We start from the raw sequence: 27,746 nt of genomic DNA, 5'->3' as shown, positions 1-27,746 counted from the left end.
TATAATGAAACATTAAACTCACAATTGTATAGAAATGAATGCTTGTATGTTATGTTTTATGAGCATTTCCAAGCTTAAAGCTTAATAAATTTTGCCAATTTTCATTGGCAAGGCCTTTACAAACTTAGCTCTGCAAAAGGACTAGACTCAAAGACCTCATTAGATAAACAAGGTCAAAAAAATTCAATGTTGATCAACAAAGAGTCCTAAGTGCTTTCACCAAAGTAGATCCTAAAAGCAAACAGAGATACTACTGTACCCACTATTCATCCCACAAAAAAAGTCCTGAGTGAAGGCATAATACTGTCAAACCCTATTTCCTATACACACATATTCTTGGGAATGAGTCCTGACAATCAACTTGAAGCAGAAGACGCTTGTCTTCATTGCTTTTAGCAAACACACACACCCCAGACATATATCTAGGATATACCAACTAAAGAAGAGGTACACTGTTCTTCTTCAGGTAGAAGGATAACAGACTTCAGGAACAAAGTTTCTATTGCTAGGCCTTCAAGTTTGCTAACTTTCTCTTCTGCAATGTTTAATTAATCCTATCCAGCGTATTTTTCATCTTAGACATTATAGTTTTCATCTATAGATTTGGTCATTTTTATATACTCTAAATATTATCATATTCAAATAGATGTGCCAGTCCAATTTTTCATGCAGAATTAACTGAGCTCCTGATGTTAATAAGTTGTTCAAGGAAATTCTGTCACTAACAATTGTATTCTTTATATTTTAGCTGATTAAGCTGAATAAGAATCACAGAAAGTTCTAGCAAAATCATACAGTTTAACAAAATTTACCCTGAGTTGTGAAATTGCTGCTTTTCCTTCTTCGCTTTCTTCATCAAATTCATCATCACTCCACTCCCAGCCTCCATCCTCTGTCTTATGAAGACGGCCACTAGAACCTGGTACTCTCCTAACCTGCTCATTAGGAAAGAACATGGATTATGGTAGCGTTTCACATTTACTAAACAGAAAACTCAATCATATTTCTCTATCACTTCAACCCATTAAGCAGATAATCATCTTCCCCATAAGCGCTCCCATACAAGCGCTTCATATATTCTAACCCTCTCTGTTCATAACCTCTGCTGTCTCCACAACCATCAACCTTCCCTGTACATCTATACTCTGTGCCCAAACAACATCAAAATCCTTCTTATGTGAAGTCATAGGTCAAATGTGATTAATCTTTTAATGCCCTGGGACATTTGGGAAAAAAAAAAAAAAAAAAGGTTTTCTGTTCAAAATAAATAAACCCAAGACAAAGAATCTGTTGTTTTTTAAGTTTTTTAATCAAAATTATATTGCATATATTAATATTTTTCAAGCTGCTGTGCAAGTTTTGTTAAGGAAAAGAGAAATCTCCTAACTATCTTCTCCACAGGTGGCAACCACTTTCAACTCATTTTAGCTTATTATTTTAGATTTACATTCATCTCTCTAATGTGTTCCTATCATTATTCATTCATATTTTGGTTTTAGGAATTATCTATGGGACTTCCCACAACAGAAGATGAGAATTTAACTATATTATCAATCCTCTATTCTTTTCTCAAGATATATTGTAATTTTGGTTAGATCAATATTCAGTGTTTGCATAATACAATTATATACATGATACTCACGGCTGAGCCTTAATGTATATTACTTTTCTTTCCTGCATACCTTTTTTGTTTCCCCTGGAGTTAATATTTATTCTCTCTCAGCTGTGTAAATTTCCTCTCATCACATTCAAATAGATTAAGTATTCTATCAGTATCATCTTCTTCAATAAGACTCTCTAACCAAAGCCTCCTGATCTGCTCCACCCTAGGCTGAATTCATGCCAGGTCTGCTATTCCAGATTGCACTCTGCCATCATCCAGAGGACTGTGCTTCCTGGATCACATGACTTCTCTGTTTTAAATTTAAACCCTTTCTTCACTATTAGCATAGTAAATTTATTAAAGCCATGCATTTCTGAACTTATCTTGATTCTATCTCCATACTTCTTTTATACTTTGATTAAACAAACAAACAACAACAACAAAAAAAAAAAAACCAGGCTGGGTTAGGAATCATTTCTTTTCATTAATTTTGAAGATAACTGCTCCATTGTGATCTGGCTTCCAGAAGTATTACTGAGGTCATCATGACTCCTGATCCTGTTTGTGACATTTACCCCCTTCTCTGGAAAATTATAGATTCCTCTTTTTGCCTCCAATATTCTGATCTATCATGGTAATGTGCATTAGTGTTAATCTATTTTTAATCATTGTGCTGAGTACTCAGGATGCTTCATTCTGGAAATTCATGACCATCAATTTTGGAAATTTTTCTTGAATTATTTCTTCAATGATTTCCTTTCTTCTGTTTTTCTGACTTCTCCTTTTCTGGAACTCTTTCAAATGCTGAACCTTTTCATATGATCCTCTTTTTGAATCTGTTATTTATATCTGGGCCTTCTGGCTCTCCTTTCTAGTAAATTCCCTCAACCTTATCCCACAACCTTTATATTGAATTTTTCATTTCTTCTGTTTTCAATTGCCATGAGCTTTTTGTTGGTGAATGCCCCCTTCTTAAAAATATATTCAAAATATAATTCAACACTATATAATTGACCCACTGAAGGTATACAATTCAATTATTTTTAGTATATTCAGAGTTGTGCAACCATCACTACAATTAAAAATTTAGAATACATTCATCAACCCCTCCCTATCCCCACCAAACATGCCACATCCTTTATCAGCCACTGCCCATTTGTTTCCAAAACTCCCAATCCTAGGAAACCACTAATCTACTTTCTGTCTCTACACATTTGCCAATTCTGGACATTTCACAGAAATGGAACCATACATTATTTGGTTCTTTTGTGACTGGCTTCTTTAACATGTTTTAAGGATCCACATTACATTACATCCACATCATAGCATGTATCAAAACTTCATTCTTTTTTATTATTGAATAATATTACACTGTATGGATACGCCACATTTCACATACCCAATCAACTCAAATGATGGACATCTGAGTTGTTTCTACTTTTTGGTTATTATGAATAATACTGCTATGAACATTTGTATACATTTTTTTTATTATTATTTTTTGAGACAGAGTCTTGCTCTATTGCCTGGGCTAGAGTGCCGTGGCGTCAGGCTAGCTCACAGCAACCTCAAATTCCTGGGCTTAAGCAATCCTTCTGCCTCAGCCTCCTAAGTAGCTGGGACTACAGGCATGTGCCACCATGCCTGGCTAACTTTTTCTATATCTTTTTAGTTGTCCAGCTAATTTCTTTCTATTTTTAGTAGAGACGGGGTCTCACTCTTGCTCAGGCTGGTCTTGAACTCCTGACCTTTAGCGATCCTCCCGCCTCGGCCTCCCAGAGTGCTAGGATTACAGGTGTGAGCCAACATGCCCAGCCACGTTTTTGTTTATATGTATGTTTTCAATTCTCTTGGGTATGCCTAGGAATAGAACTGCTGGATCATATGGTAATTCTGTTTAGCCTTTTGAGGAATTGCCAGACTGTTTTCCAAAGTGGCTGCACCATTTTACATTCCCATGATAGTGTAAAAGAATTCCAATTTCTCCACATCTTTACCAACAGTTGCTACTGTCTTTTTTATTATAGCCATCCCAATGAGCACAAAGTAGTACCTCATTAATGTTTTGATTTGCATTTCTCTGATGGCTAATAATATTAAGCATCTTGTCATGTGCTTATTGGCCATTTGTATATCTTCTTTGGAGAGATTTCTATTCAGATCATTTACCCATTTGGTAAACTGGGTTATTTGTCTGTTTATTATTGAGTTGCAAGAGTTCTTTATATATTCTAGATATAAGTCCCTTATCAGGTATGATTTGCAAATATTTATTCCCATTCTCTAAGCTTTCTTTTCAGCTTTTAGATGGTATCCATTAAAACATAAAAGTTTTTAATTTTGATGAAGTCAATTTATTTTTATTTTTATGGCTTGTATTTTTGTTATGTCTAAAAAAGCTTTGCCTAACTCAAGTTCCCACTGATTTACTCCTATACTCTTTAAAGAGTTTTATAGCTTTAGCACTTACATTTAGGTCTACAATACATTTTGAGTTAATTTTTTTGTAAGGTGAGAGGAAAAGACCCAACTTCATTCTTCTGCATGGGGATATTCAGTTGTGCCAGCACCATCTGCTGAAGATTATTCTTTACCCACTGTATTGTCCTGGCCAAATGCTTCTTTTTAAATAGCATTATGTTCACTTTTTATGAATGCAAATTCTTATCTCTAACGAGAGTCATGTTTTATTTAAATTACAGGAAGACAACTTAAATATTAGATTATTAAGTATGAAATGTCTGATTTCCTTAAGTACTAAGTTTGATAGCTGATATCTCTGATATTTCACTTTGACATTTCTTGTTTTATTTTTACTGAAGACACATCCTCATTCTTTCAAATGCACGGTCTGGCTTGTGATTATCTGTCAAATTTGTTTTTAGAGCAATTTTTGTGAAACCATGGACAAGTCAAAAATTTGTTTTATTTTTGAATATGAGTTCCGTGATGGGACCAATGCAACGCAGACAGCTCGAAATATCAACAAAGTGTTTGGGAAGGATGTGGCTAATGAATACACAGTATGTTGATGGTTTGAGAATTTCTGCTTTGGTGATTTTAACCTTGAAAATGAGCCACGTGGGTGACCTGAGACCAGGGTAGATAACAATGAGCTGAAAGCTGTAGTGGAAGCAAATCCATCTCAACCTACGCATGAATTAGCAGCAAGGTTTGATGTTACTATTCCAACAATATTGGACTGTTTGAAAACAAATCGACACAGTCAAGAAGCTGGATAGACAGGTATCACATGAATTACATGAGCATCAGCAGAGAAATCATTTCTCAAAGCTTGCCTTTCTTTGCTGTTACAACTTGAAGGTGAACCATTTCTACATTGTATTGCTATGTATGATGAAAAATGGATTCTTTTTGACAATTCCAAGGGTTTGGCACAATGGCTGGATAAAGATGAAGTGCTGAAACACAGTCCACAACCAAACATTCATCAGAAAAAGCTAATGAGGCCGGGCGCAGTGGCTCACGCCTGTAATCCTAGCACTCTGGGAGGCCGAGGTGGGTGGATCGTTTGAGCTCAGGAGTTCGAGACCAGCCTGAGCAAGAGCGAGACCCCATCTCTACTAAAAATAGAAAGAAATTATATGGACAGCTAAAAATATATATAGAAAAAATTAGCCGGGCATGGTGGTGCATGCCTGTAGTCCCAGCTACTCGGGAGGCTGAGACAGGAAGATTGCTTGAGCCCAGGAGTTTGAGGTTGCTGTGAGCTAGGCTGACGCCACGGCACTCACTCTAGCCTGGGCAACAGAGTGAGACTCTGTCTCAAAAAAAAAAAAAAAAAGAAAAAAGAAAAAGAAAAAGCTAATGGTGTCTGTTTGGTGGTCCAGCATTGGTATTATCCACTACAGCTTCATGAAACCTGGTCAATAGACTACAGCAAATGTCTGCTGCAACCAGTTGGATGAAATGATGAGGATGCTTGCGATTAAGCAGCCAACACTGGTCAACAGACAGGCCAATCCTCTTGCAAGACAATGCTTGACCACATGTTGCACAAACAATGCTGTTCAAACTACAGAGGCTGGACTTGGAAACTGTCATCCACCATTTGCACCAACTGACTACCACTTCTTCGAGGCTTTGCACCAGTTCTTACAAGGAAAATTGTTCAATTCTCAACAATCTGTAGGAAAGACCTTTTGTGATTTCATTGCTACTGTTCTCCAGGCTTCTTCACTGCTGGCATAAACAAGCTACCATTAAGATAGCAAAACTGTGTCAATACTTTAGGTTCATACTTTAATTGTACTGCTTCTTGTTTGAGATGTAATAAACTAAACTTTTGCTTCGAAAAGGGACATTTCATATTTAATGACCTAATAAAATCATAACTCTCACTCTATTTTCTCTGATTTTTTTCCTGTGTTTATTTGTCCTCTATCCCTAATATTAAGAGGTTTTCCTCAGATATCCTGTGATCCTAGATTTCTGATCATATTTTAGAGCAAGAAACTAAAACATTGATTGGAAGCACCAAGTTTTCAAGTAGGTGGAGTTTTCTGACTGTAAGACTCACTACAGAGTGATCTGGGTGGGCATTTCACAGAGGAACCCCCAATGTCAGTACCATTAAGTTTTTCCTCTTGGGCTAGTCAGATAAATCAAATAAAGATCTTCCAATGTCCCATCTAGGGGATAATAAGCTTTAATGCTCATGTTACAGGAGTTGAATGAAGTAATATGACTAGGGGTTCTTAACATTCAGCATGTAAACATTCACTTAAATGCACCTTTTCAGTAAGTTCCCACTATTCAACTGTGGTAACTGTGTCCTTCAGTTCAGAGACCATTTCTTTTACCCTTCTGCAGAATAAACCTCCAGACATCTCCTGGGGTGCAGCATAGAGGGAGAAAGGGGAACCACAGTCTAACTCTATCTTAAGACTTTCAACCAATCCTCCTGGTTTTTAGCCCTCTTTCACTCTCATTTCTGGAGGTACCTGGTACTAATTCCTTGTTTTTTGCGGCTCTGTTGTACAAGGTAGCTCCTAAACTTTCTTTAACACTGGCTCAGCAACTACATTCCTCTGATTTGCCAAATCATTTACCACTAATTTACTGGTATCACAGTTTAGAAAATTTGGTTGCAGCTTTCACTTCTCTCATTTTTTTTTTTTTTTGTCCATTTGGGGTTTGTGCCTTTTCTTTGTGTTCTCTTAACTGTTATTTTAGCAGATAATTTTTGGCAGAAGGGTGGAAATAAATGCAGGTATTCACTGTGCTATTTTTTTGAGGCTCACTCTTCTTTTTTTTTTTTTTTTTTTTTGAGACAGAGTCTCACTCTGTTGCCCCGGCTAGAGTGAGTGCCGTGGCGTCAGCCTAGCTCACAGCAACCTCAAACTCCTGGGCTCAAGCGATCCTACTGCCTCAGCCTCCCGAGTAGCTGGGACTACAGGCATGCACCACCATGCCCGGCTAATTTTTTCTATATATATTTTTAGCTGTCCATATAATTTCTTTCTATTTTTAGTAGAGATGGGGTCTCGCTCTTGCTCAGGCTGGTCTCGAACTCCTGAGCTCAAACGATCCGCCCACCTCGGCCTCCCAGAGTGCTAGGATTACAGGCGTGAGCCACCGCGCCCGGCCTCACTCTTCTTAAATGGATCAGACTGCAGATAGTAAATCAATATGTCTCTTGCCTGAGATTTATTGTAAACAATTATAAGCATAGAGATTTTAATATATATTCATATTTTTTAAAGAATATCATGTGTCTGGAATGGCTCTAGTTATACCAAAGATATAGCAAAGAACAAAAGTACCTGTTCTCATTAAGCTTTTGTTCTAATGGTATAGAAAGACTATAAAATGTCAGATGATGATAAGGTCTTTAAAGAAAAATAAAGTAGGGTAAAGGGATACAAAAGCATGGGAGGGTAGTATTTTACTAGTTAGAGAAAATTATTCTGAGGAAGGGCCACTTGAGTAGAGACCTGAAATGAAGTGGAGGAATGAATTCAGTGAGTGTTTAAACCAGTGGCTACCCACGAGAGTAATCTTCCAGGTCCTGCTCCCCAGACATATGACTTCAGTTGGTTTGGGATGATACTCTTTATGCTGCTTTTTTTTTTTTTCTTTAAGTCTCCAGGTGATTCTGATATTTAACAATGGATTATAACCACTGATAAAGGGAAATAACATCCAAAGAAAAAAGTATAGCAAGTGAAAAGATCCAATGTAGCGGAAGAAATTTTTCCAGAAGGGAAAAATAACTTTAAGTGTAAGAAAAAACTAGAAAACAATAGGTTGTTGGTACTTTTCAAAAAGAACTCTTTAGGAAGAAAAGGGAGTCCCTTAATTACTAGATTGAATATCCAAATTTGCAGAAAAATATATCTCTAAAATAGAGACAAGTTAATTGTGCTTAGTAAGACATCATTTCGAAGTGTTTAATACACTTTTCTGGCTCTTTATTATGTAAAACCTTCTTAATGATATCAGAATTCCCAAGCAGTGAGATCTACGGAAGAGAATACGCCACTATTAGACATAATTATTCTAACTTCCTGGAAAGGCTACCACTATATTTTATATGGTATAGGACCTTTACCTTCTTCAAGTCTATCATCAGCAGAAGCCTACACTGCCCCATTTCCTTCACAGTGGATAAGTCTGCTTTGAGCAGAGAAGTAAGAGTGGGGAAAAGGGAGGATTTTCTTTTCCCTACTGTTCCAGAGGTTCATAAAAGTATCACGGAATGGAAAATTCTTATGTTTTACCCTGAGATCTTAAAGCATTTCTCTATACTCACATTATGACCAAACTTCTTAGAAATTTCATATGCACAAGATTATTTTGGCCTTTCGGCAAAAGCAGGAGAAAATTTGGAGGTCAAAGAGGATACCAGGACTTACATCCAAAGCTATAAATGCTATGTGTTATAAAATTACATCTCAGTTTGGTAGATGGAAATAGTGTTTCAACAGAGTTTAGAATTAATTCACCAATTGCTGTCTAGCATAACTTTTCACCCTAATAGACAGCAGAACAATACCTAAGCATACAGTAGACCAATGATATTTGTTGAATGAACATGTTAAAGAATGCCTTAGAAAGGACTGAAAGAAAACAAATAATACTCACATACCATTAACAAAGTATTACTTAACATATAATTTCAAAATGCAAAAATAAAGTAAATCTATGCAATTTCTCATGAAAACTGAGTTAAATTCCTATTTACCTTTTTAGCTCTTTCAGAAATGGTTGGTGCTCTCTGCAATATTTTTTCTTGAAGAAATTCTTTATTCTGGAGAGGAAAAGCAAATGTTTTGTTCTTAAAAGAAGTTTTTATCAAACCAAAAAAACTGACACAAAAATCACCACAATTAAAATGTGAAATAGTAACTGTTTTATAAAGAGGTATGAGAAAATCCTCCATTCTTTTACTCTGAAGCTCCTTTAGTATGTTACTGCCATGCTTTTATAAACTGACAGAAAATTGAGCTTTAGTGTACCGTATGGACCATTATCTATGAAAAGTTTGCTGTACTAAATTTACATCCTTTGAGATCATGGTTCACATTTCCAACTAAAGTAACATCCCACTATCTGATATCTTTGGGAAATCAGATGTTTACTAATTCAGTAGAAAACCTTGAAATTAGAGTTGATACAGATTGTATTTATGATAGCAAAATTTAGTAATCATTGTTCCTATAAGTTTAACCTGAAATTTAAATTAATTTCCATAAAAATGCATTAACTAAATTCCAAAGCAAGTATCTTAACTACAAAAAATTGTATACATAGTCCCTTGCACAATTATTTTATTAACCATCATTCCTCCAAACATAATCATCTTAAGAAAGGCAACTTCTGAACAGTGAACATAATTTGGGTAATTAATTGAAGCATCATATGAGCGTATATAATCACAAGCTAGAATTTCCTACCTTTGCTTTCTGGAAAAATTTGTGCCTTAACAGTTCTGCTGCAGTTGGTCTAAAACAAGGGAAAAAAAAAAAAAGTGTTACAGTTAATTCAAGTGTCATGTGAGTTTCTACCTTCAAAAATGAGAAAATTATTTTTTCAGCAGCAAAATAAAAACTCAGCATACTCTACTTTCTTTAACCTGCTAAAAAGCAAAAAGTAAAATAAACTTGGTACAAGACATTGAATAGAATAAAAAATTCAAATACAAATGTTCTGATAATTATTGTAGATTCTTTGAAAAATTCATTAGTGAAATGTTTCTTTAGGAAGCATGATTTTAGTGGCTTCCAGTATATTTGCTATTTAATATTATTATTTCGAAGCAGTAAGTTAGATACTATCTAATATTTTTATCAAGCCATAAAAATAAATATATTTAAACTCACAAAGAGGAAACAGACCAAATCAAGCCCTCTGCTTCTTACCACCTGGCTGCCTGCTACCCTTCAACCTAGGTAACTATAGAGTCTTAAAAATAGATTTCACACTTCCCTTTCAAAAAATGAAGATTCTATAAGTAAAGTACATTACCCAAATGTAGCTAAAACTCAGTTTTTAACTCAATTGTACCTGGTCTTATTGCCTTTTGAGTAAAGGCATCATTGTCAATTTTACAAGCTTTTGAAAGAATATCATTCAGAATAAAGAATTCTACACTTAGACAACGGACCTGATTTTGCCTCCCGTGTGATCCTGAGCAAACCACAACTTCTCTAAGGTTCAGTATTACCTGGCAAAGTCCCTAAAAGCAATAGTTCTTAAACACTGCTGTGCACTCAAGTATCTGGGAGGTATTTAAAATTCTCAATGACTGGGCTGTACCTCATACAAATTAAAGCAGAATCTCTGCGGGCAAATTCAGGCATCAGTAGCTTTTAAAAAGCCCCAGGTAATTTCAAAGTGCATTCACGCTTGAGACTCGGTGCCTCAGAGGATTATTATAAAGATGACAAAAGTGAATCAATGTGAAAGTGCTATGCAAAATGAAATTAGACATTACCATTCTCATTTTTTCATTCAGTCGAGATTTCAATATTCTCAATTTGCACAACATTGCTGCTTATCACTCATTCCTTCTTCTCAGTGCAGTTCCTTCTTTCTAAAGTATACCTTATATGAGTTCTTTACATATAGAATGTGACTGGAAAACTCAATTTGTGTGTGAAAAGTATCTTAATTTCATGCTCACTCTTGAATGATAGTTTGAATAGATGGAGAACTCTGGGTTAACAGTCACAGTCACGCACCACATGATGACGTTTTGGTCAGCAGACCACGTATCTGGCGGTGGCCGGAGCAATAGGCTACACCGTGTAACCTAGGTCTGTAGAAGGCTATACCATCTGGGTTTGTGTAAGTGCACTCTATGATGGTCGCACAATGACGTAATCATCTAATGATGCATTTCTCAGAATGTATCCCCATCATTAAGTGACGCATAACTGTATTTTCTCTCAGCATTTCACTAAATGCTGGCCTCAACTGTTGTTACTGGGGAAGTGGTTGTCAATCTACCTGCTAATCCTCAGTTGGTAATCTGTTTCTTGAGATTTCACGTAAGAATTTATCTTTGCTTTGTATCTAGAAGTTTCACAACAATGTATACAAGTGGGGGCAGGAGGATATTGCTTAGAATTTTGGGGAGATGGTTCTTTAATCTGAGGCTATAGGTTTTTCATCAATTCTGGAAAATTCTCAGCCATAATTTCTTTAAATATTGTTTTTCCCACATTCTCTCTAGTCTCTCCTGGTTAGTGCATATTTATGTGTACGTACATATGTGTATGGATGTGCACACACACACTGAATCTTCTCATTGTATCCTCGAAATGTTATCTTTCTTTCATAGTTCCATCCTTTTATCTTTCTGTGCTACATTCTGAGCAATTTCCTCGGTAAAGTGTGATTAAGAGCGGGCACTCTAGAGTCAAATCACATGGGTTGGAATTCTAACACCACCATATATTAGCTATGTAACTTTGGGCAAGGCTACTTAACCTCTCTGTGATTCAGTTTCTTCATTTGTAAAAGAGGAAGATAACAGTGCCATCCTCATAGGATTACTGTGAGAATTAATGAGATGATATATGTTAAGTGTTTACAACAGTGCTTGGTACTTGATGAATCAATAAATAATTATCTTTTTTATTGGCTGTTGTGCTTAACTAGTCCACTGAGAGTTTTTGTTGTGTTTTATTTTAACTTACAAATGTTCTAAATAAAATTTAATTACGGTTTACAAACTAGAATAGATTTTCTATAGCTTCCTAGGGTTTTGGGGTTTTTTTGTTTTTTTTTTTTTACTTTTTAAAAATGTTTTAAGATGATTTTAGATTTACAGAAATTGAAATAATTTTTAGACTTACAGAAGAGTTGCAAAGATAGTACACAGTTCCTACATACCCTTCACCAGCTTGCTGTGTTAACATTTTAGATAACCATAGTATAATTATCAAGAAATTAAAATATTAACACTGGTACAATACTATTAACTAAACTACAGACTTAATTCAGATTTCTCCAGTTTTTCCACTAATATCCACTTTTTGTTCTAGGATCCAATATAGAACAAACACCTTATTGCATTTAGTCTTTATGAATCTGTGACAGTTTCTTAGTCTCTCCTTTCCTTGACACTTTTGAAGAGTACTGATCAGGTATTTTGTAGCATATTCCTCAATTTGGTTTTGTCTGATTTCTCCCAATTTATACTGAAGCTATGAATTTTGGGGAAGAACACCTCATAGGTGATGTGCACTTCTCATTGTATCACCATCAGGAGGAACACAGGTACATAATATCAGCATGTTTTATTAACGGTGAGGTTAACCTTGATCACTTGGTGGAGAAGGTGTCTACCAAGTTTCTTCACTGTGAAGTTGCTATTTTTCCTTTTTCATACTCTATGTATAAGAAACAAGTCAGTGAGCCCAGCCCACACTCATGGGAATCCATTACGTTTTATTTTATTTTATTTATTTATTTTTTTGAGGCAGAGTCCCGCTCTGTCACCCTGGCTAGAGTGCCGTGGCGTCAACCTAGCTCACAGCAACCTCAAACTTCTGGGCTCAAGCAATCCTACTGCCTCAGCCTCCCGAGTAGCTGGGACTACAGGCATGTGCCACCATGCCTGGCTAATTTTTTCTATATATTTTTAGTTGTCCAGCTAATTTCTTTTTATTTTTTAGTAGAGACGGGATCTCGCTCTTGCTCAGGCTGGTTTCGAAGTCCTGAGCTCAAATGATCTGCCCGCCTCGGCCTCCCAGAGTGCTAGGATTACAGGCGTGAGCCACCGCGCCCAGCCACGTTTTAAATTTTATTGTATTTTTCATTTCTGGCAGTGCTCTTTGATTCTTTTGTGATAGTCATAGTCTTTTCTTGTGGTTTTGATCTCTTCTTTTATGATTTTAAATTATTTTAAACATACTTATGTTTTATATCTTTTTTGATTATCATTGCATTATCTAAATTTCCTGGAACACAAATCCTTCTTGTGTCTGCTAACTCTAGTTCATAATGCATTGTTGCACTGTGTGTTTCGTAATTTTGGATTGTGATCTTATCTTCAGTGGAGCATTATGTTTGAGAATCCCATGGGACCTGAAGTTTGGAAGTGTTCTTCCAGTTCTGTGATCATTTCTGCCAAAATAAAACAGTTTGGTGATGATTTTTTTTTTACTTTCTAATCTTGTGGGTTTCTGGATGACATGGGTAGTATATATTTAGACTCCAGACCTGTGGAATGTCCTGGTCAAAGGGCTTGATTATTCAGGAGAGATTTCTGTTGTCTCGTGGTGATGATGGACAGTTTTTACTCTGGTCTATCCTTTTATTAAGGATGCAGATATCTGAAGGTCTTAGCTCTAAGTGGGATCTCAGTTCAAATTCCCACTGGATAGGCCCAAGATCTCAATTCCATTCTCCACATGGGAGTAACAAATCCAAACCAGTAGGTTATTGGAATAAATAGTACCCCACTGAGGGCAGCTACTGGATTAGTTCACAGTATTTCTTCTCTCACTTATAGTTTTCTCCTTATTTCTGGTATTGAAGATCTTTAAGTTTGATAGATTTTATCTGGCATTTTTAGGTATTTGTAACAAGAGAGTTTTGTTCTTTAACTAATTTGGCAAAAGTAAAAGTGTTCCTTATCTTTTTTAAACATTTACTCAGAAATAGAAAAAAAATTCTAAAAACACAAGTATAAACTCTGCTGCCTCTGTTTTTCTTATCCTTTCCAATATTTCCAACAATATATTCTAAAGCACCAGTACATATACTAGAGACATGATCAAGAATGGGAAAGTCTTTTACTTTTGTTGATCTTTAGAGAAACCAAAATTAAAAGAACTCAGTGCTAAGAAGCTGAGTGGAATATATGTGAAACAGAAAAATAAAATTCAGTAAGAACAGAGCCCTAAACTAAGATCAGGACTTTTGGATTCAAGTCCTACCTCTATGACTAGGGTATCGGGTGACCTCAAAAGTAAAAGGTTGTACTTAAGGAACTCCAACATTCTATGATTCTAATTCATAAAGTTACACACATTAGATATTCTTATTTATTTGCTCACTTGCCATTCAATCCGTCTAGTATTGACAAGGAAGCTATTCGAATTTTTGGTTCACTTACTAAAATATCTTCTAACATGAAAATAAGTATGATTGTTTGACCCTAAATATAAATTTGCTGTATTTCTTTTGTTATTAATATTGTAAATGGCATTAAAATATTTATTTATAAATTTTAAATTGCAAATTGAAAACAAACCTCTCCCACTAACCTGGCATTTTATTAATATAGAATTCACAATGTACAATCTTAGAATTATAAAAAATTAAGCAGGAAATAGCTGAACTATTTAGGGTACACCATATACTACAAAGGAAGTAGAAATCAACTCCTATTTCCAATCTAGTGTAATGGTCTCTGTGTACTTTTTTAGTTCTTTTGAATGTGCACAAATAATTCCCTGTGCATGTATGTATGTGATTCTTAGCCTTCCCACAGTGGTTTACATATTAGATTGAGAGGAAAGTAAACTTTCATATTTTACCTTTTTTCTGGATCTTTTTGAAGGCACAATGAAATCATTTTTCTAAATGATTTTCCATATTTTTTCAGCATTTCTTTATCTTGAACACCAGTTTCCAAAGAAGGAGGATCATTTTGCAGTGTTAGCATTAACACCTGTAAGAATTTTCAATATAGTGTAAACTTCTGATGACTCAGTAGTTTAACTAACTATTGTGGTCAAGATTTTTCAATGAACGCAAAACCCCTCCCATGAATACAAATAGATTTTATTTTCTAAAAGTTCACATCTAGATCAGTTGTTTAAAACCCAGAGTTATTTATGTGTCTTCCACATAAATAATATGCCATAGATGGTTGGCTTCCCAGAAGACTCATCCGCAAGGGCCCACTGTACCAGCTTTGCTATATCCTTTAGTTAGAATCCTTTGTTTCTTCTCGTCCCCTTTCCAAACTCTTATATTGCCCAAACTACTGTTAAAATTAAAACCATAGCAAAATTAAAAGTGTAACCTTGCTGACTTTACCTATTCTTAGCACTGTTTTTCCTTGACCCCTTGCAATCTGGCCTTCTCTTCCTAGAACTTCTCAAATATTTCCATCACAGAAATGATGACTGATGTCCTAGTAAACAAAGCTATGTATTTTTTCAGGCCACATTCTTCCTGTCTTCCTTGCAGCAGTTGACAATCTTGATTACTGTCCATCCAAAATTTCTTCCTTCCTGACTTCCATGACAACACACTAACTAGATGCATAGAGAAATAAGGAATTGAGGTCATATTTACGTGGTGGTATTTGGGTGATTTGTTTTTTCTTACATTGTTTGACTCTTTAATAAAAGCACATATCATTTTTGTAAATACAAAGTCAACACTAAAAACAAAACATGGCAATGATCAGACTTACTACTTTCTCTTCTGATTCAATTTATATTTACTGAAATGGAATCAGTAAGACTGGCAGTATTTCTCATTTTGAGCAAGTAAGTTTAGAGGTGTATGTCTGGCTGTAACTGCAGGAGTAACAGCCTACTATGGAGGAAAAGTAAACCTCACCCTTTCCTACTCACCACAACCTTTTAAAAAATTAGCCATTTCACTGGCTATTAAATCTATTAGACCAGCATCACTCTGATACCAAAGCCAGACAAAGACATTACAAAAAAAGAAAGCAGCTATAGACGAATATCCCTTAAGAATACTGATGCAAAATCCTCAAGAAAATGTTAGGAAACCAAATTGAACAGTATATTAAAAGGATTATACATCATGATGACCAAGTGGGATTGATTCCTGGATTGCAACGATAGTTCAAAATACAAAAATTAATCAATGTAATACCCCACATTAACAGAATGAAGGGGAAAAACCCCACATGATTATCTCAATAGATGTAGAAAAAGCATTTGACAATTCAACACCATTTCACAATAAAAATGTTCAATAAACTAGGAATACAAGAAAACTACCTTAACATAATAAATGGCATATAAGAAAAGTCCACAGCAAACATACTTAATAGTGAAAAACTGAGAGCTTTTCCTCTAAGATCAGAAACAAGGCAAAGATTCCCATTTTACCACTTCTATTCAATATAGTACTGGAAATTCTAGCCAGAACAATTAAGCAAGAAAAAGCATCCAAATTGGAATTAAGCAACCAAATCAGGAAAGAAGAAATAAAATTATCTCTCTTTGCAGATGATATGATTCTATATGGAGAAAACCCTAATGATTCCACACAAAAAAATATTAAAACTAATAAATGAGGCCGGGCGTGGTGGCTCACGCCTGTAATCCTAGCACTCTGGGAGGCCGAGGCGGGTGGATCGCTCAAGGTCAGGAGTTCGAGACCAGCCTGAGCAAGAGTGAGACCCTGTCTCTACTAAAAACAGAAAGAAATTATCTGGCCAACTAAAATACATATAGAAAAAATAGCCGGGCATGGTGGTGCATGCCTGTAGTCCCAGCTACTCGGGAGGCTGAGGCGGTAGGATCACTTAAGCCCAGGAGTTTGAGGTTGCTATGAGCTAGGCTGATGCCACGGCACTCACTCTAGCCCGGGCAACAAAGCGAGACTCTGTCTCACAAAAAAAAAAAAAAACCAAAAACTAATAAATGAATTCAGCAAAGTAGCAGGATATAAAGTCAATACACAAAAATCAGTTATACTTCTATACACAAAAAATGAACAATCCCATTTACATTAACATCAAAAAGGATAAAATACTTAGGAATTAACCAAAGAAGTGAAAGATGTGTACACTGAAAGCTAAAAAATTACTGAAAGAAATTTTAAAAGGCATAAACAAATGGAAACACATACTGTACCACGTTTGTGAACTGGAAGGCTTAATATTGTTAAAGTGTCAGTACTACCCAAAGCCATCTATAGAGTCAAAGCAATCTCCATCAAAATCCCACCGACAGAAGTAGAAAAGTCCATCCTAACATCCCTATGGAATCTCAACGGACCCTGAATAGCCAAAACAATCTTGAAAACAAAGAACAAAGCTGGAGGACTGAAACTTTCTTATTTAGAAACTTACTAAAAAAGAGCCCAAAAATAAACCCTCATATATATGGTCAAATGGTTTTTGACAAGGGTTCCAAGATCATTCAATGGGTAAAAGATCCATTCCAACAAATGGTGCTGGGAAAACTGGATATCCACATGCAAAAGAATGAAGTTGGACTCTTACCTAACAACATATACAAAAATAACTCAAAATGGATCAAAGGCCTAAATGTAAGACCCCAAACAATAAAGCTCTTAGAGAACACATAAGGCAAGAGCTTCACAATATTAGATTTGGCAATTTCCTAGACATAACACTAAAGGCAGAGGCAACAAGAGGAAAAGTAGATGAATTAGACTTTATGAAAGTTTAAAAATTTCATGTATCAAAAGATACTATCAACAGAGTAAAAAGACAACTCACAGAATAGAAAATATTTGTAATCATATACCTGATAAGGGATTAAAATCCAGAATATATAGAGAACTCCTACAACTCAACAACAAAAACACAATCATATTCAAAAATGGGCAAAAGATTTGAATAAACATTTCTACAAAGATATGTAATATCTACATGGCAATAAGCACATGAAAAGATGCTCAACGTCACTAATCACTAGAAAAATGCAAATCAAAACTATAATGAGATATCACCTTACACTAAGTTAAAAAAAAAAAAAAAAAGTGTTGCCAGGAGAAATTAGAACCCTTGTGTATTGCTGGGGGGAATGTGAAATGATAAGAGCTGCTGTGGAAAACAGTATGGCTGTTTTTTAAAAAGTTAAAAATATTATTATCATATGATCCAGCAATTCCACTTCTGCATATATACCCAAAAGGATTGAAAGCAGAGTTTCAAAGAAATACCTGTATACCCACAGTTCATAGCAGCATTATTCACAATGGCTACAACACAGAAGCAGCCCAAGTGTCCATCAATGTATGAATAAACAAAGTGTGGTATATCTATACAATGGAATATTATTCAGTGTTAAACAGGAATGAACTTCAGCAATACGCTAAAACATGGATGAATCTTGAGGACATCATTATAAGTGAAACAAGCCAATCATAAAAAGACACATACTACATGATTCCACTTACATGAAGTATTTAGAGTAGTCAAAAATCATAAAGACAGAAAGTAGAATAGTGATTGCCAAGGGGCTGAGGAGAAGAGGAATCAATAGTTATTGTTTAATGAGTACAGAGTTTCAGTTTTACAAGATGAAAAAACCTTGGCTATGTTAATAGATGGTGATGATAGCTGCACAACATTATGAATGTATTTAATACCACTGAACCGTACACTTAAAAATGGTTAAGATGGTAAATTTTATATCATTTGTATTTTCCCACAATAAAAAAACGGAAAGAATGGCAAATAAAGAAAGGCTCTGAAAAGGAATTGGGACTTGAGCTGGAGTAGTATTTTGAATGTGAGCCTCACCTTCATTGGTGGATACTTATGATAAGGAGCTGCCCCGGTAGCCAGTTCAATAGCTGTAATTCCAAAACTCCAGATATCAGCTTTAAAATCATAACCTCGGACCTGCAAAGAACAGAGATGTGCATGATTATATTCACCAGCCTAAAAGAACTTTCAAAAGTTAGCTTCTAATATGTATCAAGAACAATGAAAGTGTTCATAAGCTTTAAACCAATAAAATAATTTAAAGTAGGCAAAAGCTAAATATATTTGGTAATAGAAAAAAAAAAAGAGGCAGCCTGAATAATAGGGAAATTGTTAAGTATGGTATATTCACTTAAACTATATAGTCAATTAAAAGCAACGTTTCTGAATTCTATATGAAAATATAAAAAAACATTTATGATAAAACATGAAGAACACAAAATTGTTTCATAAGTTTTGACACTTTTATAAACAGGTATATAGTCTATTTAAAAAGACTAGAAAGAACTAGAACAAAATGTTTCACAGTGGGGTTTTTGTTTTCCAAAGGATCTGTATTATGGTATTATTTTATCACCTTAATTTCTATAATGAAAAATGTTATAAAGGATGTGAATATTTTCTGGCCGGGCGCGGTGGCTCACGCCTGTAATCCTAGCACTCTGGGAGGCCGAGGCGGGTGGATCGCTCAAGGTCAGGAGTTCGAGACCAGTCTGAGCAAGAGCGAGACCCCGTCTCTACTAAAAATAGAAAAAAATTATATGGACAACTAAAAATATATATATAGAAAAATTAGCCGGGCATAGTGGCGCATGCCTGTAGTCCCAGCTACTCGGGAGGCTGAGGCAGGAGGATCACTTGAGCCCAGGAGTTTGAGGTTGCTGTGAGCTAGGCTGATGCCACGGCACTCACTCTAGCCTGGGCAACAAAGTGAGACTCTGTCTCAAAAAAAAAAAAAGAAAAGAAAAAAAAAAGGATGTGAATATTTTTTAAGTTGTTGGTGTGAATACATTGCCAAATTTCTCTCCTTTTACACTGTCACCACCTCATTATATGGTTATAAACTTTAATTTTCTAGCTGAGCAATACAGGAGCAGAAATAGGTTTGGGAAGTATATATATAAGACTTAAAATTAAGACTCAATAGTATGTGCTGCCTTGCCACCTGATAAAATATGGGGGCCTCTAATGACCTAAGTACAAATTCTCTTTCCCACTCTGCCTCTGTGGATAATGTCCCCTAGCCCAACAATCCTCCTTATCAAATGGAACAGGTACAGTTCCTGCTTATCCCCAAGCAGCAGGTTTCAGCTCACTGCCAGCCAATCACATCCTCTTAAGGAAGCCATGGGGCATCTCACTCTCTTGGTACTATAAAGCATGTCTCCCGAAGCCCCTTTTTGTTCCTTTTGTTCATCAGTGCAACCCCGTGGGTCTCTGAGAGACATGCACCATCCTCTTTCCACAGGCTGTGTGTATATGTGACTAACAAACTGCTGTCAATCTCATCTGTTCATTATCAGGTATTGTATATTCAGCCACTCCCATAACTGTAGGGTGGGAATCTTTCACCAACAGGGTGAACACAAGTGATTAAAACAGAGTAAGAGGCCAGATATGGTGTTTAATGCCTTTAATTCTAGCACTTTGGGAGGCTGAGGTGAGAGGATCACTTGAGGCCAGGAGTTCAAGACCAGCCTGAACAACACAGTGAGATCCTGTTGCTAAAAAAAACAAAAACAAAAAGCCCCCCAAAATTAGTCAGGCATGGTGGCACATGCCTGTAGTCCCAGCTACTCGGGAGGCTGAGGCAGAAGGATCGTTTGAGCCCAGGAGTTTCAGGTTGCAGTGAGCTATGATGTGATGCCACTGCACTCTAGTCCAGGAAACAGAGCAAGGTCCCATCTCCAAAAAAAGAAAAAAAAAAAAAAAAGTAAGAAATGAATTAAGTTCTTAACATACTAAGTTTGATATGCCTATAAGACATTTATGGAAAGCATCCATCAAGACCTAGAAATTATCTATCTGGAGGCTTAGGAAACAAGACTGGACTGGATATAATTTAGAAATCATTAATAACTAGAAGCACAGATGAGAACATTTTGTGAGCATTTGCAGTCAGAGAAGAGAAGAGCCCAAGATAAAGGTTTTGGGAAACAGTGCCATTTAGGAGCAGAAAAGAGAGCCAGAAGAGAAGTCAGAGATACAGCCTAACAAGCAGAAGAATGAAGGAGCTACACTAAGGAAGTGGATAAAGTTAAATTAGTCAACAGTTTCAAATACCACCAATAGGACAAGTAAAATAAGGAATAAGAAATAAGCACTGGATCTGAGAAGCAGCAGAGTTTCCTTAAAGTGATGTGATGAGTGACACCAGACTACAATTGGGTGAAGAGCAAATGGGAAATGGGGATGTAGAGACAACCAGATCTTTAAGAAACAGCAATAAAACTACATGTAAAAAATTAGGTCATCTAAGGCCGGGCACGGTGGCTCAGGCCTGTAATCCTAGCACTCTGGGAGGCCGAGGCGGGAGAATCGCTGAAGGTCAGGAGTTCAAGACCAGCCTGAGCAAGTGTGAGACCCCATCTCTACTAAAAATAGAAAGAAATTAGCTGGACAACTAAAAATATACATAGAAAAAATTAGCCCGGCATGGTGGCAAATTCCTGTAGTCCCAGCTACACGGGAGGCTGAGGCAGAAGGATTGCTTAAGCCCAGGAGTTTGAGGTTGCTGTGAGCTAGGCTGACACCACGGCACTCTAGCCTGGGCAACAGAGCAAGACTCTGTTTCAAAAAAACAAACAAACAAACAAAAAAAAAAAACCAATAAAAAAAATTAGGTCATCTAATTTGTACTAATAAAATTATTAAAACAATCTTAATTATATTATTCCTGAATTTCATAAGTCCCTTGTAAAGTTCTAGAGTGTTTCTGTTTTGTTTTGTTTTGTTTTGTTTTCAAAGGTGGACTAAAGTCTTAACCAAGAAGCAGAGATATATATTTCCCAAAGCTAACCTAGCATACCAAACAAAAGAAAACATTACTAAGTATTCTCAGTTTCATAACAAAACTCTAAACCATTTTAAAAAGACAAAAACACGGTACCTGTTCCATAACTTCAGGTGCCATCCAGCAAGGGGTGCCCACAAAGGTCTTTCTCACTTTATTTCGGGTAATATCTCCACCAGTTGCTAAAAAAGCACTAACCCCAAAGTCTGAAATAGAATACAACAGCAAGGTATTAAAAATACATTAACTATCATCAACAGACAATAATATAATGTAATCACCATCTTTTATGTAAATAGGATAAATAGCCTGACAGTTTTATTTTGGCTGAACTTTTTACTAAATTAAGGCATAGCTTAACAGGTCCCTCACTCCATTCCTCTCCACCCCGCCACATCGTCATCTCCCTAGATTTTCTTTCCTCATTGCTCCAATCCATTCTACATATCACTATCTGATTCATTCATTCATTTTTTAATTATCACTTTGACATGGCCCTTTCAGTTCAAAAAAACCTACAGAATGAAATCCAATCTTTTCAGCTTTGTAATCAAAAAGTTATCAAGAACCTGGAACCAAATAAATTAGAGTTAGTAATCCTACATTCATATCCTAACTTTACCTCTTAATAGATGTGTGACACTTCTAAACTCAGTTCACCTCTCTAACTCTCAGGATTTTCTCTACAAAGTTTTTATCCCACAATACTGGAGCCAAAGTACTTGTCACTGATGAGGACAGCCTGTCTCACCCTAATTCTTCCTTCTCTATAAATAGTCCTGAGCACGTGTCTGTGCTCCCTGACCTTGACCCCTGGGCATAGCTAATTTGAGTCAGGATTAGACACCTTAATCCAAGCTAGGCCAATCACAGTCTCCTGGAAATGTGAAGCTTGAATGGAAAGACAAGGAAATTGAGGGTCACTGGAGCTGAGTCATGCTAGCAGCCGCATCCTAAAGGTCAACAGCACAACTAGGTGCTTGCCCATCCTGAGGCTTAGCTGTTCAGTTGATTCTTTGATTCCGTGTACTTCCCAGTATATTTCAAAAGTTCCTACTTTGCTAAGTTAGCCAGTGCTAATTTCCGATGCAACTGAAAGAATCTTAACTAATATATTGAGGCTTTTATACACCTTATGCAATTTTTATGCACCTTATCTGACTCCCCTTTAGTTTATGTGTATTTCAGAACACTCTGCAGTATGTAAAATGGTTCTATATTTGAAAACAGAATAAATTATGGACAAGTCCAGTGTAAAAAGGGTGATTTTAGCAAGGCAAACTTGAAAATTCCAGATTCAGAAGTCTATAAATTCAGCCATCTTGAAGTAATTATTTGCTCGTCACTGTGTAAAAGAGCAAGTCTACACAATACGGTTTTAAAGAAAAAAAAAAATTTAACAGTTCTCGATGCTCATGAACTGGCAAATATCTAGGAACTTTAAAATGTTGCTCCACTTGTAAAATTAACAATAACAAAAAAGTAAACATTTATTGAAAGTGCATGGGGGGGGAAGTATTATATAATCAGTGCATTCAGCTCTGCCACTAGCTAGCTGAACCTGTTACTTTCGATATTTGTGTGTGTGTGTGTGTGTGTGTGTATATATATATATATATTAGTTCGCTCTGTTGCCTGGGCTAGAGTGCCCTGGTGTCAGCCTAGCTCACAGCAACCTCAAACTCCTGGGCTTAAGCAATCCTTCTGCCTCAGCCTCCCAGGTAGCCGAGACTACAGGCATGTGCCACCATGCCCGGCTAATTTTGTCTATATATTTTTAGTTGTCCAGCTAATTTCTTTCTATTTTTAGTAGAGACGGGGGTCTCACTCTTGTTCAGGCTGGTCTCGAACTCCTGACCTCAAGCAATCCTCCCGCCTCAGCCTCCCAGAGTGCTAGGATTACAGCCATGAGCCACCGAGCCTGGCCAGTCCCTGTAACATATTAAGCACTCAATAAGTACTAGCATTTTTATTACTAACTAGTGGGACAAAGCTACGCCTTAAAATACTTAAATAGAATACTCAATAAAGTTATATATATGTATGTTAGGTCCAATTATGAAATTCTTTAATTTCTTAAAACCTACTGAAAACCTTCAAGTAGTTAAAATATCCAGAATTTCAAATCCAGAATTTAGCCAGGTGTGGTTGTTCACGCCTGTAATCCCAAAGACTCGGGAAGCTGAGGCAGGAGAATCACTTTAGCCCAGGAGTTTGAGGCTACAATGAGTTATGATCACGCCACTGCACTCCAGCCTGGGCAACAGAGTGAGACTCCATCTTCAAAAAAAAAAAAAAATCCAGAATTTAATAACAATCCAGACTTTTTGGATCTGTAGCTGGTACACCTCTGCTTGTTTCCAAGTAGGACTTGCCAATCCTGAAGACTCCAGTTAAAACACTTAGCTAAGGAATGTGAGAATACCCACTTTACCAAAACTTTCCTGTTAAATAACCTGCACAGCTACAATGCCAATGAAACATAATCAATCCAACCATAAAGTGAAGAACAGAAACCAAGTAGCAAAAATGCCATTTGCCTTTTGTTTTAAAATGCTAACTAAAGAGAAACAGTAACTAAAATGTACAAGAAGTCATTTTAGCTCCCTTGTTAACACAATTTCAACTAAAGTACAAGATGGACTTTGGTGCCTATCATGTGATCAAAAGTAATGATCAAGAAAAACAAGGTCCTTGCCTTTGTACAACTTCTAATATAGAACAGGCAATTACAATCCTTTATGATAAATGCTATCTATAATAAGGTCTGAAAAAGTTATAAGCCCTAAAATATAAGACTCTTAAAAGAAAATGTAGGGGAAAAGGTTCATGACATTGGATTTGGCAATGATTTCTTAGATATGATACCAAATTCCAGGCAATAAAAGAAAAAGTAGATAAAGTGGACCTCATCAAAACTGAAAACTTTTATGCATCAAAGGTTGCTATCAACAGAGTGAAAAGCAACCCACAAAGTAGGAGAAAATAGTTGGCAAATTATACATCTAATAAGGGATTGATATCCAGAATATATAATAAAGAACTGCTACAATTCAACAACAACAACAAAAAATCCCATTCAATAATGGGCAAAGGACTTGAGAAGACATTTCTCCAAAGAAGATATACAAATGGCCGAAAAGTACATGAAAAGATGCTTAACATCACTAATCATTAGGGAAATGCAAATCAAAACCACAGTGAGCTAGATACCAACTCATGTCCCTTGGAATGGCTACTACCAAAAAAAGAAACTAGCAAGTATTGGCGAGGACATGGAGAAACTGGAACCCGTGTGCCTTGCTGGTACGATTGTAAATTGGTACAGCTGCAGTGAAAAATGATATGGCAATTCCTCAAAAAATTAAATATGGAATAACCATATCATGCAGCAATTCTACTTATGGGCATATACATACAATGGAATTACTATTCAGCCTTAAAAAGTAATGAAGTTCTGACATGCTACAACATGGATGAACCTTGAAGACATTATACAAAATGAAGTAAGCCAATCACAAAATAACAAATATTGTGTGATTCCACTTACCAGGTACTTAGGGTAGTTAAATTCATAGACACAGAAAGTTGAATGAGGTCACCTAGGTTGGGTGGAGAGGTGGAATGGGGAATTTTTAATGGGGACAGAGTTTGAGTCAAGAGAGATGAAATAGTTACGGAGACGAATGGTGGTCATGGCTGCACAGTAGCAATATTCTTAATGCCACAGAACCATAGACTTAAAAATGGTTAAAATGGTAAATTTTATGTTATGTATATTTTACCACAAGAAAAAAATGGCTAAAATTAAAAGAATGAGCTAAGGAGGCAGTGTTGGCAGGGCCCAGTGATAGACTGAAGGAGAGACAGCACAGTGTTCCCAAATTCCTAGTTCACACAGGTGGCTGGCTATGGTGTGATTCATGCTAGTTAAGGAAACCCATGTCTTCTCTACTCTGTGGCCTGCCTTTTTAGTCTCTTAATAGTGATAAGCCATTTGTTCCTCTTTTGATGAGTAGAAGTTACTAATCATAAACAAGTCAAATTCATAAATCTTTTATGCTAGAGCTTTATCTGACTTGGTTAAAATATTTCCTTATCTAAAGGGCAAGAAGATATTAACCTATATTTTTTTTCTTTTTCTTTTTTATTTCAGCATATTATAGGGGTACAAATGTTTAGGTTACGTATATCACCCTTGTCCCTAATTTCCTTATCTAAAGGGCAAGAAGATATTAACCTATATTTTTTTTCTTTTTCTTTTTTATTTCAGCACATTATGGGGGTACGTTTAGGTTACGTATATTGCCCTTGTCCCTCCCGAGTCAGAGCTTCAAGCGTGTCCATCCCCCAGAGGGTGCGCACCGCACTTATTATATGTGTATGTACCCTACCCCTCCTCCCGTCTGCCCGACACCCGATGAATATTATTACTATATGTGCACTTAACTGTTGATCAGTTAATACCAATTTGATGGTGAACACATGTAGTGCTTGTTTTTCCATTCTTGAGATACTTCACTTAGTAGAATGGGTTCCAGCTCTATCCAGGATAATACAAGAGGTGCTAGATCACCACTGTTTTTTGTGGCTGAATAGAACACCACAGTGTACATACACCACATTTTATTAATCCACTCAAGTATTGATGGGCACTTGGGTTATTTCCACATCTTTGCAATTGTGAATTGTGCTGCTATAAACATTTGAGTGCAGATGTCTTTTTTATAAACTGTATTTTGTCCTTTTGGGTAGATGCCCAGTAATGGGATTACTGGATCAAATGGTAGTTCTACTTATATCTCCTTGTGGTATCTCCATATTGCTTTCCACAGAGGTTGCACTAGTTTGCAGTCCCACCAGCAGTGTATGAGTGTTCCCATCTCTATGCATCCATGCCAACATTTATTGTTTTGGGACTTTTTGATAAAGGCCATTCTCACTGGAGATAAATGATATCTCACTGCGGTTTTGATTTGCATTTCCCTGATGATTAGAGATATTGAGCATTTTTTCATGATTGTTGGCCATACTTCTGTCTTCTTTTGAAAAATTTCTATTCACGTCCTTTGTCCACTTTTTGATAGGGTTGTTTGATTCTTTCTTGCTGATTTTCCTGAGTTCTATATAGATTCTAGTTATCAGTCCTCTATCAGATGTGTAACATGCGAATATTTTCTGCCATTCTGTAGGTTGTCTGTTTGCTCTTGTGATAGTTTCCTTGGCTGTGCAGAAGCTTTTTAATTTGATCAGGTCCCGTTTATTTATTTTTATTGTTACTGTGATTGCCTTTGGGGTCTTCTTCATAAATTCTTTGCCTAGACCAATGTCTATAAGAGTTTTTCCAATATTTTCTTCTAGAATTGTTATAGTTTCACGCCTGAAGTTTAAGTCTGTTATCCACCGTGAGTTGATTTTTGTGAGAGGTGAAAGGTGTGGATCCTGTTTCAGTCTTCTACATGTACCTATCCAGTTTTCCCAGCATCGTTTATTGAATAAGAATTCTTTTCCCCAGAGTATGTTTTTGTCTGCTTTGTCAAAGATTAGATGGCCATATGAGGATGGTTTTATATCTAGGTTCTCAGTTCTGTTCCACTGGTCTATGTCTCTGTTCTTGCACCAGTACCATGCTGTTTTAGTTACTATATCCTTGTAGTATAGCTTGAAGTCTGGTAAATTGATGCCTCCCAATTTGTTCTTTTTGCTTAAGATTGCTTTTGCTATATGGGGTCTTCTCTAGTTTCATCCGAAGTATAGAATTATTTTTCCTACATCTGTGAAAAATGATGTTGGTATTTTAATAGGGATTACATTGAATCTACAGATCACTTTGGGTAATATAGACATTTTAACAATGTTGAGTCTGCCGACCCATGAGCATGGTATGGTTTTCCACCTGTTTACATCTTTTGCTATTTCCTTCCTCAGTGTTTCGTAGTTCTCCCTGTAGAGGTCTTTTATCGCCTTAGTTCAATATATTCCTAGGCACTTTATCTTCTTTGTTGCTACTGTGAAGGGTATTCAGTCTTTGATTTGGTTCTCAGTTTGTTATTGGTGTACAGAAATGCTACTGATTTCTATACATTGATTTTGTAGCCTGAGACTTTGCTAAATTTATCAATTCCAGTAGTCTCATGGTAGAATCTTTGGGGTTTTCTAGATATAATATCATATTGTCAGCAGAGAGATAGTTTGACCTT

The 27,746-nt window shown here is 36.3% G+C and overlaps 1 protein-coding gene across 1 annotated transcript in view; it reads right to left on the bottom strand.

Moving 5' to 3' along the window:
• Nucleotides 1-27,746, bottom strand: part of OXSR1 (oxidative stress responsive kinase 1) — a 91,704-nt gene that overhangs the window by 20,165 nt on the left and 43,793 nt on the right. The window contains exons 6-11 of the mRNA XM_069475544.1: nt 21,643-21,752; nt 18,570-18,671; nt 14,620-14,753; nt 9,523-9,571; nt 8,811-8,876; nt 813-935 (exon numbers count right to left, since the gene is read on the bottom strand). Coding sequence (XP_069331645.1) covers nt 813-935; nt 8,811-8,876; nt 9,523-9,571; nt 14,620-14,753; nt 18,570-18,671; nt 21,643-21,752 — 584 coding nt within the window. The remainder of the gene's footprint in view (nt 1-812; nt 936-8,810; nt 8,877-9,522; nt 9,572-14,619; nt 14,754-18,569; nt 18,672-21,642; nt 21,753-27,746) is intronic.

This window comes from Eulemur rufifrons, chromosome 7 (assembly GCF_041146395.1).
Source record: "Eulemur rufifrons isolate Redbay chromosome 7, OSU_ERuf_1, whole genome shotgun sequence".
Taxonomy (NCBI): Eukaryota; Metazoa; Chordata; class Mammalia; order Primates; family Lemuridae; genus Eulemur; species Eulemur rufifrons.
This window is presented reverse-complemented; position numbering and strand designations above follow the sequence as displayed.